The sequence below is a fragment of the Atractosteus spatula genome, chromosome 9 (assembly GCF_055471065.1).
Source record: "Atractosteus spatula isolate fAtrSpa1 chromosome 9, fAtrSpa1.hap1, whole genome shotgun sequence".
In the NCBI taxonomy this organism is placed as follows: Eukaryota; Metazoa; Chordata; class Actinopteri; order Semionotiformes; family Lepisosteidae; genus Atractosteus; species Atractosteus spatula.
The window spans coordinates 42,366,155-42,384,544 of NC_142714.1; the positions used below are offsets into that span (position 1 = coordinate 42,366,155).

General features: G+C 40.8%; 1 protein-coding gene across 3 annotated transcripts in view; it reads right to left on the reverse strand.

Annotated features, from left to right (window-relative positions):
* The window catches only part of mtm1 (myotubularin 1), a 36,592-nt gene extending 19,868 nt beyond the window's left edge, over window positions 1-16,724 (reverse strand). The window contains exons 1-4 of one of the 3 annotated variants that reach the window (XM_088925404.1): window positions 16,646-16,724; window positions 8,610-8,697; window positions 4,902-4,974; window positions 835-929 (exon numbers count right to left, since the gene is read on the reverse strand). In XM_088925404.1, coding sequence (XP_088781530.1) covers window positions 835-929; window positions 4,902-4,974; window positions 8,610-8,672 — 231 coding nt within the window. In that variant the 5' untranslated portion in view covers window positions 8,673-8,697; window positions 16,646-16,724. The remainder of the gene's footprint in view (window positions 1-834; window positions 930-4,901; window positions 4,975-8,609; window positions 8,698-16,645) is intronic. The other 2 variants (XM_088925405.1, XM_088925406.1) reach the window with 2 other exon arrangements.
* Window positions 16,725-18,390: the final 1,666 nt, after the last annotated feature.

Consider the following 18,390-nt stretch of genomic DNA (forward strand, 5'->3'; position numbering starts at 1 on the left):
GTCCTGTGGGAGGCTGAAATAAGGGTCCAGATAGTGCAACCAAGAGATTTCCACACAACACTGAAAATAATCTTCTCAGGATCTTTTTTTACTACCCTTGACTGCATCCAAGTCAATTTCGAATTTTACAACTATATACCACATTTCGTTTGGTTCAGTGATAGTACAGTATGTGTTTCTGTATAGTACATAATCTGTAACTTTTACCAATTAAGTGCAAATCAATCCCATCCCCTCCATAACCGCTTATACAATTCAGGGTCACGTTGCCCCAGAGCATATCCCAGAAAGCACCGGGTGCTAGACAGGACACATTCTGGATGAGATATTATTCCATTGCGGCGCACACACAGATATAAACATACACATGCTCGCAGCAGGGCCAGTTTTCCCAGAGACCAATTAACCTACTAGTATGTCTTTGGACAGTGGGAGTAAACTAGAGCACGTGGAGGAGACCCACGCAAACAGAGGGAGAACATACAAACCCCATCCCAGCAACGAAACCCCAGGATCCCTGTACCACAAGGCATGCTAACCACTGCACCACCATGCCACCCAGTGCAAATCATTATTTTAACTCTACTTAACTAGTGTCATATAACTTTAACTATTTATAACCTTAAATACCCAAACGCAACATTAACAGGGTGTCAGCAGTAAGAAATTATCGCTATGATTAGAGGTCTCCTTACCCACAACAGCTAATAATCCTGCAGTGTGCACAAGGCACAGAAGTGGAAAGAGTCTCTAAAATCACACCCTCAGCAATCACGCTAGGTCAGCAGAACACAGTTGGAAATACTAACAATTTTGTTGTAAAAGAGGACTTACCACTTCAATACTCCTGAAGAAAAGTCTGTAATTTGTAATGAACACTTTCCCTTTTACTGCTCCGTTGAAAGGACAAATATAGATGATGTCTTTGTCTGTGGAAAGAAATGAGCTGTAAGTATGATTCCAGACACCCCCCGAGCGACATTCTCACAATTCAACAGAAATTGTGATTACTGAAAATTTTTCAGTGGATACTTCCTTTCATAACACATTTTGTGCATACCAGCTAAATGTTTTTTTTTCCCACATTTCATTTGAGACGTGTGCCTAACAATAAACACTGGAGACTACACTAATAGTGTTTTATCTACTGAGGCCGGCAGCAGTACACTAAGTCTTGTGGATGTGCTCTGTCCCCCTTAGTCTCAGGAGCAGCCTTTTCAGATGTGTAGCTCTGAACACACATCGGAGGTGCTAATTATGAGACGCATACACCTTGGACATAACTCCCACACCTAAACATTAAACCACAGCCAGAACGTTCACGAGAGTAACATGACCGGGGACACTTGTAGCACCTCTAGACTCAAGAACTGCTACCACACCACTTCAGAGTCATTTCTGCTTTTATTGCCTCTATGCCTACCCACCTGTGAAGGAACTTAAGACTGCTGAAGCAAGTCTTTTGTTTCTACAGTGAATTCAGAAAAGCACTTTGGAGTGTGCGGCCTTACTGCTGCTGTCTCTCTAAAGAACAGACTGGGTGCAACTTCGAATAGTTCATGCGTACTGTACCGAATCATCTTCTCTAATTGGTGTTTTGAACACACAGAGTCACAGCTGCTCGCTCTAAAAATGGCATTATTTATATTTTTATGCAAGGTAGAACGTTATCAAATAAAAACAAAGGAAAGACCTTTCCTTCTCCTTCTAGGCAGTTCAAGAACTTGCATAGGCAGGAGTGGGCAATGCCAGTATTAGTTTCCATTCCATCTCTGATCACAGTTAAATTATTTGAACAAGTTCAGTTCAGTGTATTGTCATCTGCACAAGTGCAATGAAATGCTTATTTGCATGTAGGCTCCAATACAAAGACATTAAGGAAAAACAAAAAAAAAAAGAGTAAAAACAGCATCAGCAACAACAAGAAAAATAACAAAGCCCATTACACGAAACAGACAAAGACCTACAGACGAGGAGCAACATGCAACAAGTCGCCACTCTCCAGCGCCATGCTGAATAAGAACATAAGAAAGTGGCCACTTGGCCTCTCCCATTTGGAAGTCAGTAGCGAATTTAGCAAAGATCTCATCCGGCTGTTTCTTGGGTATCAGGTATCAGGGTATCGGCTTCAACAATATGGGAGTGTAGCTTGTTCCACACTCCCACAACCCTTTATGTAAAGATGACCCTCATGTTTTCGGTTATAAAACACTTCCATGTAGCTTCCACTTGCAATCTGTGGTTCGTTTTCAATAATGAGACTAAGACGTCACCTGGTTTTTCAGGTCTTAGCTGCTAAATTAAAAATCTTTGTAATACCCGCGGGAATGAGGTCATGCAAGATTGAAGTTGCTCATCTCCATCCTGTGATATGAAAACCCTGCACGAATTCAGAGATAAAAGCAGAACTTTGGTTCAAGGTTGTATACTAAGGCTCTTTACAAGACCATTTCCGTGTAATCAGAAGGGCTGAGATGTTAAAGACAGTCATTCTGGCTTTTCTGAGTAGCCTGCTACTGGTCAAAATTAGCTCTGACAGCCCAAGAGCACATACAGCAGCAGTGGAGAGTTCAGAGGAAAACAGATTGATTTCATCTTAATATCTCAGACACAAAATGGAAAGGAATGAAGCGACTAACAGCACAGACAAAAGCTATGTAAAATGCTGGCTTCCTTAATGTAATGCAAGCATGTCATCTGTACATCTGACTTCATGTTGGCCAGATTGAACCCAGCATAGACTGATTTTCATTTACCCAACTAAAGATTTCAGTACAGAATTAATTCTGGTTCAAGGTAAAATTTGGTTTTGCGATACAACTACAAAACCTTACTCTAATTTGTTGTGTATACAATTCTGTCCTATAACAACAGAAAGAAAACACATAACTGTATAATAAAATCACATATATTGGCATAGCTCTTAGAATGCTTTATTTTCAGTTTCTTTTGCACTTATGATGCAGAATGTCTGTAAAGTGAAGGCCAATAACCCAATGATGCCCTTATGTCAACCTTGCTGCTATGAAGAACACATCTCTATTAGACCCATGTTCTAATGTCACCGGTGTGCTGTTTCTTAGAGCTTCTTTACACAAAGAAAGGTGGGTGTCTGGAAAAGGCCTCCCAGTCAGGTGGGCTCCTTCAAGAAAACCCTGGATGGGATTTTAAATTCTCGTTGCTTACTGCTGAACTACAAAAATGAGCAAGATAGGTCACAAACGAGGAGGCTGTTTGGCCTTTCTTGTGTCCTTATTCTGAAGCGCATGCAGAGAAAACAATCTAAACACATGCACAACAGCAATTTATATAGGCACTTTAGCAGTAATACTGTCAAAAGATCAGGATCTACAAATTTTACTAATAAAAAACTAATAACTAATAAATTACCCCACTCTAGCATTGACATATAGGCCTGTCAAAACCAACCTTGTACATGCCTTAATGAAGTCCAGAAATTTTTCAACTGAAACAGTAAAGTCACTCTTTAGAACCTGTTGATTGACAGTCTACTCTTTTGGGGTGGAGAGTACATAGTCTACATTATTGGGGCGGAGAGTACAGAGTCTACTCTATCGGGGCGGTGAGTACACAGTCTACTCTATTGGGGAGGAGCAGAGGCACTGTGGCTAAGGATCTGTGCTTGTGGCTGGAAGTTTGCCGGTTCGAATCCCGCAGCCGGCAGACGAATCCTACTCCGTTGGGCCCCTGAGCAAGGCCCTTAACCCCAACTGCTCCAGGGACACTGTATGAATGGCTGACCCTGTGCTCTGACCCCAAGCTTCTCTCTCCCCATCTGTGTGTCTCATGGAGAGCAAGCTGGGGTATGCGAAAAGACAAATTCCTAATGCAAGAAATTGTATATGGCTAATAAAGTGATCTGATCTTATCTCTTACTCCTATATTTTGGCATCCCCGGTCCTGGTCCTGGAAAAGCACACATTTGCTGGTTTTGGTTACAGTTCAGCTCTAAGTTATGGAATTGAACTCTTAATTGACTGAACAGGGATTAATAGGAATTATGTTATCGTACTGTGTTTCATAAGTAATTAAAGATCTCCAACCTTTGAGAAGAGAAGAAAAATCTTTCAAAAGGATTCAGTCAGGCAACTCAGTTCAGTTTAAAAGCTCAGATGGAATGTAACCCAGCAGGTCTGTGTGTCCCTAGGACTAGGACTGGGAAATACACACATCAGGAAATTCCCTGGAGATTGCCAAGAATCACATTTCCGCTAACAGTCAAGTGAACAACTAAAAGGAATTCTAAAGTGAACAGAATTTCAGAAGGATAGAGCCCTGGAAGGACAATTTGTCAATTTTAGTACACAGCAAAAGCATTCTAGTTTTCCAAGAGCTCATCTCTTAACATAACAGGTCACTAACAATGGCTTCATTCATTTAATTAGATTCAACTCACACAACTGGCAAAGAAAAGGCAATGACAGCCAATGACAAGCAAACAGCTCACCCTGCTGCAGTACGATAAAGCACACACAAAAAAACGTCAGGAACTACAAAATACTAGAAGAAAAAGATCCAGTATCCCTATTAAGTGTCAGTTTTCTTCTAAGAAAAGTCTTAAAAGGGGATCGAGACAGAAGGCACTGACACTGGGCAGTCATCTGTCTCCAGTCATCTGCCAACTGGCAAGTCAAGGATAGGGAGTTGAAAACTCAACCTGGGCACAATCTCTCCCTTTTTGAAATATAAATACATTTTCTGCTGACCTCACTTTCAAAGTGTAGAAAGATCAGAAAATGCCAGAGGTTTTTAGCAGAATCTATTTTTTGTTCAATGTGTTTTTATATGAACATGACCTACTGGCATCGTATGTACCAGAGGGTACACTTCAGACGAAAACCTTTATTAGATTAGAGAGGAGGAGATGAGACAACACTTACCTATAACTCTTTCTTCTCCAGGCAAAAGGGGCACATCTGCTAGTGTTTCCATTTTCAGACTTTCCCTTGAGGCCTGAAATTATAGGAATGAAAACACACTGTCACACTCAGCCAGTTAACGTTGCACAATTGGCCAGTTAAAATCTTGGCTGCCATGCAACGTCGTGAAAGTCCCTTCCAAATACACTAAAATTACATGAAAGCCACAAAAACAATTTTAGCCCACTTTTAAGCTTTTTGAAACTATTTGTTATGTAAGGAAGAGCAGGTTTAGTTTGTTATCCGTGAGCTGGGAAGTCCGAGTTTACTTTATTGATTATATCCACAGTGTTTCGTTTTTGGTTAAAAAAGCAGGTAAAAATTCAAAGCATGGGTCTTGATAATGAGAAGTATTTTTCGGCACATCATGGAGGATTGCACGTACATTGCATAACGAGACCAATTTTTAAAGCTTTAGTCAGAAGTCACGGTTTTCTAACTGCACAACAGTGCAAAGAGCATCTGGCAAAGGACCGTTCCATCCTGTGCAAACACAGACCTCTGCACTAACACAACCCCACACAATTCAAGCAAGCGCAGGGGAGTGAAGCATCTGCTAGAGGAGATATACTGTAGTTTAAACCTGTTTGCTGTTGTTGTTTTGGAAGATGACTTAACGTCGCAGCAGGACAAAAAAGGAGGCCACATCCCGGGAGCAGGGGTGTGAGAGCGTGAGAGCAAGAGGAGTGTCTTTCCATTGTTTCAGGAGAGGTGTTAGGAAGGGGCCTAGCTTGCTGCACCTTCACTGGTATTGGGCAGCCTGTATTCTTACATATCCTTTGCGTGATGCTTAAAGGGCTGTCCCTCACCAGCCATCCTTGTCATCTGACCCTACAGCTTTAGGATGGGCTTTGATGACCATATGTTCCACTGATCGAAAACTTCAGGAACTTTCAGGAAGCAATCCACAATTCTCAAACACGCCGGGAATGTACTGTCAACCATTGAACAAGCAGTGAAAAGAGCCTGTTATGCAACCACATACTTACTGCAAACTGATCTTTTGGTACACAAATGCATGTCCTGTACTCTAATATTTGAGGGTTATTTCACAAAATCCTCCCATCACTACTTACCTATCTTTTCTTTTGGAGTTTGTCTAGCAAAGATATTGCCTATTATTTATTGCATATGTAATGAACTACAACATTCAGACATTTTCCAGCAGACTAAGCAACCTAAGATGGTACCTTCTTAGCTCTTTTAGTAAAACATTAGTGCTTTCTTAGATAAGTTAGTCATTTTTGTCCCAAAAATGTTAATGGTTAATCAGATGAGCTGCACTGTCAGTTAGCATCCTGTGCAGTGAGCAGACAAAGTCTAATGGACACCCTGAGGTCTTGGAGAAGCTGGATGTTACACATTTGTAGCATTTAAAGGGGAACTGCAGTCAAAATTTCTCAGACCGGTTATTAAATCTCAGTAACAAAATAAATTCCTTGATGTTATAGAAACAATTGACAAATTTCGAATTAAGTACAAAATTGTGAACTTTTAGAAAGTACTCTAAGTGGCCATGTCGCAAACTCACATTCGAGTTCCCACAATTTGCGACGAGATGCAGCCCTTCCTGCACACTAGTCCCTGTAATGACTAACGTAATGCGATGTACGAGCATAGAAATACAGGTTGTGCAGCAAACATTTCACCACAGAAATGTTCCAACGTGATCTGCATGCAGAGTTAAGAAGCAGTATTTGTCCCCAAAACCGTCTTGAAATCATAAGCAATATTTTTGTTGGATTCAAAGAGATGTATTCACAAGCCTGCTTGTTTACAGTGGCATTGAGCCACTACACTTCACCATAAGTCTTGCTGCTTCGTTCTTGGATTGCAGAGCATGGCGCTGCACATACCTGGAAACGTAGCCTATTTTTTTAATGTAAACTGGAGGTAAGTTACTGTGTACGCTTTACTTTTATTGCGGTCTGAAATGAACTCAGCAATGCCGAGTCTTTCTAACTTCGAAATATGAAAATAGTGTTGCATTTCCCCTTTAATCTGTGCATGGGATTGCAGTGGAAAGTGCCGTCTCATCAGGTGCTGTCCGAGCACCAGGAAAGGAACTGGTCAACAGGAATATTAAACGATCATTCTCAGAAGAGGCTGCGCAGGATGTTAGGAATGCAAGCATATATTTACTATAACATTAAAAATCTATCTAGGGTTCAGTCCTAGACATGTCACCATGGTATATACTTCAGGTGCATGGTGCAATAAGTGGGTCTTCTTGCAAAAGAGGATGCCATGCAAACCTTTTAGTTTCTATTGCACTTTCTGCTAGTTATCTGTGCATTGTAATGTTTATTACTCATGTAGCTCCTGACTTCCCACCCAGGATTCCAGGGTCAGTTTCAACAGATTTAAATAAGAAAGATCAGATTCCGTTTCACCTTAATACCTTTCTTAAACAACAGACAGCCGCTGACCAACCCTCCACCTCCAACAACACCAGTCAAACAGTCAAACTCCAACCTGAAATTAGTTTACTTGCTTTAATTCAAGTGTTCAATACACCTTGCAAAAGAAAGTACTGCTGAACAAACTGTTTCACTTCAGGCTGTGATCAGCAGATCAGTTCAGAGATGGAGGTGCCAGAATATAACTTGCATCTGTGGCATTATGTGAGAGAAACATGAATGTGCCTTAAACTGTGTTCTAAACAAGAATGTTCTGAGCATTAAGAATTGTGGCCAAAATGCGACTCCTGCTAATCAAATGCTGTTCACAGCATTTGCAATCAACAAGAATGATACTGAATTTTGTTGCTTTGAACAAAATAACCGTCTACAGTAGTAAAAGTCAGATAGTCAGTTACAAGGCTACATAATGAGCTTAAGATATGGGATGTTGTTTAGATCTAACCATGTTTAAGACCATATGACGATCTGAAAAAAAATGGGAATAATGAAACAGCTGTCAGGGAAACGTATATTATCCTGTGCATCAGAACAGAACTCAAAAACCAAACTACCTGGAGGGCATTGAAGTGCACAGTGGAAAACTGCACTTCTGGAAATTTCAGCACCTCCCGTTCACAGACAGCACCATCCAGAGATGGACACTGCTCTCCATTACATCTCTGAAACCAATCTGATGGGTGCATGCCCATCTTACAGAAAACGCAGCAAAAATTCTCACTTAAATCAAATCAAAGAGGAAGCGTGTAGTTTGGTAGGATACGCATGACGGACACATAAGGACAAAGAGGACAGACTGCCATCACAGACATGTTCCATTGTGGATACCTTCCAGTTTGGAGCCCAAGTAGTGCAGTCAGTCATCAATATATGTAGACTAAACATCACCCTTTAAACCCCTCCTCAGTTTTAAAGTGAAGCCAGTCATGTAAGAGCATCTTCAACTGTTTTAATAGGAAGTTCACTTAATCTTCATTTTACCTCAACAGAGAAAACACAGTTCAACTAAACAAAGTGTTTCACATAATACAGTACATCCTGACCTAGAAACGCAGTGGCAAACCATTCAATTAAGAACAAAGACACAGGCTGTTAATTATCATTATTGCTGATTTCACAGGCTATGAGTTATTTCTGCCTTCCAGTTTTTCATGTTTTTCTATGAAGGGTGTGATGAATTTGCCACACGTACTGGCACCTTGAGTTAGCATATATAAATTAAAAAAAATACAAAGAGATGGCAACTCACATTTTTACTGGAATTGTTTTCCAGGGAGTTTGAATTATATGCTGGTATAGAAGCCGAAGCCATAACTCAGGGGTCTGCTAAGGCGACGCTGCAAAAACCAGAGGAAGACAAAATTGGTGACTTTAACAGATCGGAAAACAAGTAGGGACAGGACTGACCGGTGGGAATTTACACTTAACAATAAAATCTTGTGAAATGGCACTGCAACATTACAAACTGCCTTGTAAGCACAAAACCCAAATTTCCTTATCCACGACAGCATGCATCATAAAAGCAAGGACAAAAACAAAATCTACAACCGACGATAAAACACACTTATGGCATAAGACATATGATAAATGTTAAAACAGACTTTTATTAGCAAAAAGCCACTTCTAGATCTATCACGTGAATGAAATAAAACAGGAAAATAAACGGACTTTTAAAGTTTAGCGTGCGTCAGTAGTTCTTCCCAAATCTTTGGAGTGAAATATATCTTAACAGCAGTGGAACTGATAACAAAACAGTAGCAGGACAGACTTTGCAGAATAGGTATTCGAAGGCAGCATTAATGCACTCCATAATGAACTGAATCAGCAGGGTCAATTCAGTAGTAATGTATGTTACTGTTACAATTTTAAAAAAAAACAACTTAGAACTTATAGATGTTTTAATATCCTTCATGCAAGCCCGGCACGGAGCACATCTGGTGCAAAACCCTTAGCGTATGTATAGAAGAACTATAAGAAATGCACTTTAGAAATGCATGAAATGCAAAAATATGGACAGATGTGGACTGGCCACTTCTGGTGTGCACCAATATTTCTCAATCATAGACTCGGACACTCTCTCACTGAATCCATTGACCTTATGTTTTTAAAATCTTCTTAGAAACTTTACTCATAGTAATGATAGTTTGGACGTTGGTGTTATGTTTAAATTGGCCGTCCTTTTATTGAGATGGAGGCTTTGAAATGCGATGATAATTGAGATTCACCCATACATATGAATACATACTAAATATAAATCCAAATGTGCTTCGAGGCACAGGAGCTGAACACATTCGGGGTGGATGCACCTTCAGAATTGACTACGTTCACATGCTTGTGCTTTATAAAACCTCAGCTCCCCTGAGGTGTCACGACCGTACTTAATGAGCGATCATAGCGAAAAAGCCAACAGGAACTCAGACTGCAAATTGTGAACTGCCACTTCCTGTAATCCTCATTAATCAGGCTCTCTCTGAAGTTTTGCATTGAATTCGGCTTGTTTAACAAGGGTAAAACATATTTGGTGACCTCACAGAACAAAGACTCTTGACGGAAAACTATTTAAATATGTTAAACAACAGTCCCATTACTGTAAATAACTTGGTTTATAAATACGAAGCCCCATTACGTACTTTGAATATTTAAATTTTTAAGCAGTGTCAAAAAAACAAGTCCGGCACTATAACCTCACAGGAGTCAAACTGGGTCATACAATGGCTCATTGTATCATTCTACAGTCAAACAAAAGCCACAATTTCATGTTTGAAAATGTAAATTCGAATTAGGCTATGATTGCAAATACCTTTTATCCGCTTTCTTTAAATGTCAAAAACAAAAACAGTATTTTAAACATTCTCAGGAAGGCTTTTGGTGGGGGTTCGGTCCCGAGCTCTGTGGCCCAGAAGTCACTTGTCCAAGTACGGATGATGCCACCAGCGGACTTGTAGGGTTATGGGAGTGAGGGACACACTACCCAGCCATGTTATGGGAGCAGAAACTCGGGCTTCTGTCTAGAACCAGCTCAATGATCCTGAGATCAATCAGCGACTAACTATCCAATGGGATCCAAGGCGCTGAATGGCCTCCACTTGTTTGCGCCTTGTCTTGTGCTCTTATGACTGTGCCCAGTATTCCCCAAATTGCAGCAAAACTGGGCGAGTCAGGTTGGGATTACTCAGCCTTGGCTCTCTCAGCTTGTCCCCGTCTCACAATCCTCCTCTTGGATGATGAGCAGAGCTGGCAGGACTTTCCTATTACGTGAGAGCAAGCGTTATGTGTTGTGAAGGTTCTGTGTTCCTTACAGACGGATCTTCGCTATCAAAACCTCTGAACCTTGCATGATTCTGTAAAGGGGATTTCAGCATTGCTTTTGGTGTGGTTCTTCAGCTATCTTGTTACTTACTTCTTGCTACATTTAATTCTGTGCCCTCAAGCCTACTTTTGCTCTATAATTTCTAACTGTGTCACCCTTCCTGTTTCGGACAAAAATAATTATTTGATTTCCTTTTTTAAAAAAATATCTAAAAATCTATTAGCAACTTTTACATTTCTCTTTCTACAGTGCACGGTAGAGGCTCAAACTTGGTCACTGCTGTAATATGCCTGAAAAAGACTGAAAGCATCAGTGAGTTTCCTGCAGGAAAATCTGCTGAAGACAAGTTACTGAATTAAAAAACAAAACATTTTACCAAAACACTATAGGTTTTTTCATACAAGCACAAGTCTCCACAGCAAAGGCCAATCATACACATACTCTGCCTGCAGATGGACTCATAGCACTGAAGTCCAGGACACTCCCAGCCACATTAACTCAACCAAACCTTGGCAGCCAACATGCCACACCACTGCAACATTCCCAGCTGATGCAGATCCATGCAGAATTAGCAACTTCCAGCTTACAATGCTGGACCTAAACTTAAAACAGGCTATCCGAGCCAAAAGCAGTCCCCTAGCTCTTCAGTTATACAGTATACAGTAAATTCTGCTTGAGACAGACCTCCCTTTGAATATGATTGAAATATGCAGACTAAGAGCAGTGACAAACACTGCAATCTAGCTGGGCCCGATGGTCTTCGCGCAGTTGTAACTTTTCCCCTGGCTATCAGCTCTGATTTCTGGGACGCCTCACAGAGATGTATTCTGATATAAAAACACCTGTATCCAGGGGTTCTAGTCCTTTATGCATGTAACTAAACAAGGTAAAAATACTCTTTATTTTAAAATGTCAGCCAGTTGTGATTTCGTCTAAAACCATTAAATGCTCAGCCAAGTCTCTTCAACCAGTATACTGTTAATATAGTTTTTATAGTTTAAGAAGATTTTACCTGAATGTTTTAGTGTTTTTCCAGGTTGGAAATCATGATCTTAATATCTTAATACATCATCAATGTACGGCACTTCATTCCCCAGCTTTATTCTAACAAGAGAAACTCAGAGAGCTCTAAAATAGAAAAACAAAGCCCTCAGACCCAGGGCTGGACTTCCTTTTGTAGTTTATGGTGAGTTTCCACATGCAGAGAGATGCCGTGAGAGCTAGGTTACAGACACCAAAGTGTGAGCAATAGCAGAGTACCACCAAGCTTTTTATGCCAAATGTGCCGATGTTAAAACAAACCGAAACTCACGGGCAGGCTCAGATTTTTAATCTAAAAACATCAATGATAAAACAATAAGATTTTTAACCTTCCACCGTTTGTACTTTTAAAGAACCAGTTTTCAAAAAGCAGAGTGTTCAACTGATAAATATTACCCTTGTGGTATACGTGCCTTGTGAAGGGCGATAGTTTGATGTTGCAGTCTGAGCAGATATAGCTGCACAGCTTTGCTGCTGTTCTCACGGTGCACAATTCCTTACAGCACAAGAAGCACCTTTCATTCTGAGCTTTTATTTACAGCACTAACTCATCACTGTGATACAAAGCCAAAAGAAAACTTTCTTCCCCAAAATCCAGATCCCACAGCCACAGCAAAATGGCAAGCACTTACTTTTCTCCACCTCCTTAGTCAGGTTTAATTGCAGCTGTACAGTAACCAAGTATTCATTTAGTATCACCAGAAGTATTGCTTCATCGTAATTATACACAAACGCAACTGTCATGAATGCTAAATGAATTTCAATAGGCTTAACCTAACGTTTCTAACTCATTAAAAGAAGAACAATCTTCAAACTGCTCTTCTGGATGTCTTCTTTCCTGCACTTATAAAAGAGAGAAGAAACATCAGCTGCGCTTATGGAGATATTTTTGTCATCTGTGGATCTTTTTCTGTTATCCCACAGAAAACAGGCTAAAAAAACACACATCCCGCTCGTGGTGCATCACAGCGAGGAAATGGGGAAAAGCTTCGCTTTCTCCATCTTGTCACTTTCTGAACAGCCACTGTTGCTGTGGCTTCCTGCACCGCAGTTTCACTTGGCTAAAACTAATATTGTCTTCAGCCTGAAACAGTCGGAATCTTTACTGGCTCGATCTCTGGCTGTGGCCAGTGGAATCAAGCTGTCTGGATTTTTCAACATATCACATTCATTTCTCAAAAAGAGTAGAGGTGTTACCCTGGTGTCCTGGCCAGATTTCCCCTTGGCCTTTACCAGGCGTGGCCTCCTAATAATCCCCATCTATGAACTGGCTTCATCACTTTGTTCTCCTCCCCACTGATAGATGGTGTGTAGTGAGCAGACTGGCGCACCATGGCTGCCGTTGCATCATCCAGGTGGGGCTGCACACTGGTGGTGGTGGAGGGGAGTCCCCATTACCTGTGAAGCGCTTTGAGTGAAGTGTCCAGAAAAGCGCTCTATAAGTGTAAGGATCATTATTATTAGTAGTGGTATTATAACCCAATGGACAGTGGACAGCAAAGGGTTTTTAGAGAGGAATTACTGAACATCATAGGGAAGCAGTATAGGCAGGGTCCTGTCCTTGCTGATCTAATTTACTATAAAGAATAAAAAAATAGAGTGATGTTCAGCGGAGCAAAACTGCTGAGGTCAGCTGCAGCACCACAGCTGAAGAGAGAAATACAGTATCAGCAAGGGGAACCCAGTGTTGCAGACCAACACTGTCCAGATGTTCCTTCACAACCTGGGCTGTTACCATCACCCCAGGGAAGGTCTGAACGGTTATCCAGAGAAGACAGCACTAGAAAGCTGCTCTAATTCCATAATTGGCTTACTTTTGAGTTCTCACTATTTCCATCAACACAATATTCCCCACTACTTTATTGGAAAGAAAGAATCAAAAGGCAGGTCATAAAAACATAGTACTGTCAAAATCTATCCAGGCTGCAATGTAGGGGGGATACATTTCGACACGAATAGTCTTAATAAATGGGACAATTCCATTGTACACCACCCCTCACTAATTTATCTTTAGCTTTGAATACAGCCTGTCAGCTCTATCAAAGGCTTAAAAGAAAATGCCTAGTAACAGCGACATCCCACAGAGCTTTTGAAAGATAAAGTAATATCTGCGAGATTGATGTCCCCCCAGAGGACTATAGAAAAACAGAATTCTGTTTCACTTTGAAAAAGGGATTTTTTACACAGTTATGCATGTTCCTGTTGTTTTAGTTTTAGACGAGAGCTGAATTCCGGCCATGCAGCTCCTTCATTTTGCTTGCTGCCAAAAGGGTGATGAAGGCGTTGGAAATTGTGGGTCTGTCATTACTCTGGTGGGCCAGACTGCCTGCTCCCTGAAGTGAAGGAATTCTGCTATCATCTGTATGGCACATGTGGGACTAAATCGCAAGAATCACTATAAATACCCTTCCAATTTAGTTCTGGTGCTTGGGTTAATTCTGTTAGAAAATAATGATCTCCTTTTGACACCGCCTTTTCAGAACTGTTCGGGTGCCACAATCCAGCAGATCTTACAAGACTAAATCATCCTGTGCTCAGTGCCGGGAAGAGTTTTGGACAAATTTCATCTCATAATTAAGCCAAAGTAATACAGCTTCAATGAACTGCCTGGCTTGGAATATTTTCAATTAACCTGCCAGAATTAATTCTAATTATACAGCAATATACATGTAGCAAGATGTTATATTATATATAGCACAATATTCTAATAACACAGCTAAACAAATGGGATGAAGTGTCAGTGGGACACATTGGTTGAAATATCTTTTGGTGAAGGTGGTACAGTTTCACTACTGGCACTTCTATCTGGTGTCTTTTATGAAACTGCTGAGTGAAATCCTTAGCTCAATTAGCCACTACTGTAAATGGCCATATGGGCCGAATGGTCACCTCTCGTTTGTGACCTTTTTATGTTTTCACGGGTATGATACGCTTTTGTTTTTGTAAATCACGTAAAACGTTTATCCAAAATAGTTGGTACATTTCACCTCACTGCGACTACTAAATAATCTTATAACTCCTCATTACAGTGAAGAGCAAAGCACGAAAATTTGTTTACTTCCAAAAATGCACAATTTGGATATTATTCCCCAAAAGAGTACCTCATTCAAATACTGTACACACGGAATTTCATTTCCTTTGATCATAATCTAGGAAGTTCCCGAATCTGTTCGCTTTGATTTTTCTGAACCACCGGCACGATAAGGCAGAATTAAAACTAAACAGTTTTTAATTGCGACTTTTAGTTAGGTCGAAAAAAAAACTTCCGGTCGGGCCGCCGGTGGAACAAGTCAGAGCGCAGCACAGCGGACGAAGACGCACAACCACAGTTCAGTTTTGAATTACCATCCGAGCTATATTTAGTACAACGGTCGAGTTTCCAAAAAACGAACCAGACAGACATCGCAACAGCCAAGCTCTGCCTCTCCAAAACCCCCGCACTGTACCTCATGAACGAATGACTAACTTTGCTGTGTCGAACAATATAAAGTTAAGAGTCGAGTCCAGCCACCGACCTGCGCTGGGCAGAGTCGCAGCATCAGTCACACTAAGACACTATTTATAACCGTGGCAGCTACTGCCTGGTAATGCGTAGCAGGGTGGTGGCAAGCTGAGCACAACCTTTATTAAAAGGCAGATCGGCCGCCCCCCGTTCAGTTCATTGCTTTCTTTGGCAAAGTTGCAGGCAAAATTTCAGGGAAAAGTTGACGCTTTGGGAACAATGCACGTCGTAAATGCCAAATACTTAACTTGATGCACAATACACGTCTCTCGAGGCGGGTGGGGGTCTTGGCACAGAGGGTCTTACTCTAGATCTTACATTACTAACTTCCAAAACTGCCCAAATAAAGGCGTAGTTTTCTAGATGGCTGACTTACCGAAATAACCCCTTGATCATGTCGTGTCAGGCACTCCTCCCTCACGCGGGGACCTGAACCACCACAGAGTCAAACGCACCAACGCGATAGAGAATTAAGTCTCATGATTTAGGCCGACAATAGTGATGAAGGAAATGTATTGTCCGGAAAATAAATCGACAAAGATTTAAAATGGCAATTCAAACGTGTGTGTTGATCCTGTGTTCTTTCCGTTATTCGGATGTAAATCATATATATACAGTTCACTTCAGTTCTTTTAAAACAGATTAAATCCACCACACTGAAGAAGAATTTTATCAGCCAGTGCTGATACCAAAGCGATGCAACATGACGATTATCTCCAACCTAAACTCTAATTTCAACCTCTTTGGGCAATATTTTCTAACTATACTCCACACGCCTTCCAGAACTCCTGAAACACCCCAAGACGGACTCCAGACCGCTGTCAGACAGAGAGGTAATCTGGTTTTAGAAGTGGCGTTTAAACGAGTTACAAGATCACCAAGACCCGCAAGGGCTGAATCCCGCATGAACGAGACCACGAAAGTCTGAATTATTTCACTGATCAAATTCTCTTCCTCTGTACTACCTTTCAGCAAAAATCCAGTATTACAATTCTGATTACCGCTGATTAATTCTGAGAGAGGAGGGGGAAAATACGTTTTCACAACGTAGCTGACTAATAATAACAACAAAAACAATAACACAAAAATAAATTGGCCTGCTGTTTTCAGCTGCCTAATCTGCAAGTGCTTAATCTTTGTAGAAACTACGCATACACTGCATCTTGGACCTCATAAAAATAAACACGGTTTTGCCACACTAGACTTCACATCAAAAGTTCCGAAGTGTTGCAGACACAACTTCAATAACTGCACCCATTTCGCACAGCACAGCAGCGATCATTGAACCAGGAAATACCACAGGCCTGAATCATGCACTTTCAACTCTGCTTCTAAGGCATGTCTAAAACCAGTGAACAACACAAAAACACCAGTAACAATTCCAAAACATAATGCTCGGAAACAAATTAAATCAATACATTTCGCCACTTACCCAGAAACCTGCGAATCAGTCCTATCTCCTTACCACTGCCTCTGTTTCTGCACCGCTGCTGGGACTTCGCTACCAGTCATGTGACCGCGTCCATTACGCCAGGATTGGTCGTCTCGGAAGGCGAATCTCGCAATGCTCATTGGGACATGTAGTCACTTTCGTTTTTAGCTTTACAGGTAATCGTTCTATGATTCAGTTGACTGAAAGCCCGATTATCCAGAAAGATAACTATAACGTAATTATATATTTAGTATTCTCTACACGAACGTCAGGTGAAATGATGAGGACGTTGTAAACTGAAACACTTTGTGTAGGTGAAGTAGTAATGATATAATTTTATTTATGAAAACTTACAGGACATTTCACCCACACACACTAAACAAGAAATCCACATACAAAGAAACAGACAAGAGCCCGGCAAACTAGTTGCAAAAACCAAGAGTACAAGAAATAACAGATTAAACGCTTTAATGAACAGACAGGTCTTGGTAAGGAAATATGAATGTTAGTCACATTACAATAGCAGTAAAACCCAAGTTCTTGAATAAGGTGACCAGGAGGAAACATGCAAATACTATATAGCGAATAGCCCTCTGGGACACCTTGAGAAAGTGAGACAAAAAGCCAAGATTTATGATTTGGCCCTTAGCCGTTAAATAGGAGCCACACCAATGCAGGGAAGAACTAGTGATCCCAAGATTTTCCATGTTATCCAACAGGATAATATGATTTAAAGTAAAAATAAAATCTTCACCTGATTAAAAATGATAATATTAAGTGACCTAGAGTTAGAAACAATAGGCAATTCATCTTAACTACCTTCTGTCTAAACCCTGACAGAAAAGGTTCAAAGAGCTTAATAATTCCAAACTGAAATACTAGCTGAACTGCCCAGTCTGTTCCACGGTTGCTGTAAAAAAAAAGGTGTCCAAACCCATGTTTATTTAGCAGCCTACAGCCACAAAATTAGATTATGGGGTCCCATTGATGAGGTTGGTAACAAATCAATAAAGAGTTGGGAAGCTGGCTGTGAGTAGGGCTGTAGGAACAGTGTCCAGCACACAGGCAGGGGGTCTTATTTTAGATACCAGCTCAGTCACATGAGCAGGGGAAGTAAAATGAGAGGAGCCCACACCTGTGAGGGCAGTACTGGTTGTAGGTGTCTTGCCTGGAGGAGGTAAGGACTCCAACAGCTGTTTAATAATATGTATATGTTGTTGGGAAAGAATTGTGTTGTTTCTGGTGGAAAACCCTAGAAGAAACAGTAGGGACAGGTGCAGTAGGATTATTGCCTCAATAAGACTGGAAGAGAAGAAGATCTGGCTGGCTTGAATGTATCTCCATGTATCTCTAAAGAACAGCTGAGGTTGTCTGTAGTTCTGTGTAATCTATCACTTACATCAATATTGTGCCTTAAGAGCCTTTTATTCTAATTCTAAATTCACTGCTACTGAGCGAAATGTGGTGCTGTCCAGTACAGAACATTGTACCTGCAAATCACAACAAAATGTTCTGTCCACTACTTCTTAGAGATAGTAACCTAGGGGAACCTCAGGTAAACTAGAGGAGCCTAACTGTGGTCTCCAGCAAGTTTTATACTGTAGCTCTTTTTAAATCTTCAGTTTCATAATGACAAGGAAAGGCTTTAACTTGTCCAATTAACCATATAATAAGTTCAATTATATAATTAAGGGCTCAGGTAGAAGAATAAACAGGAAAATGCTGGCCTCCCAGGAATGCAGTTG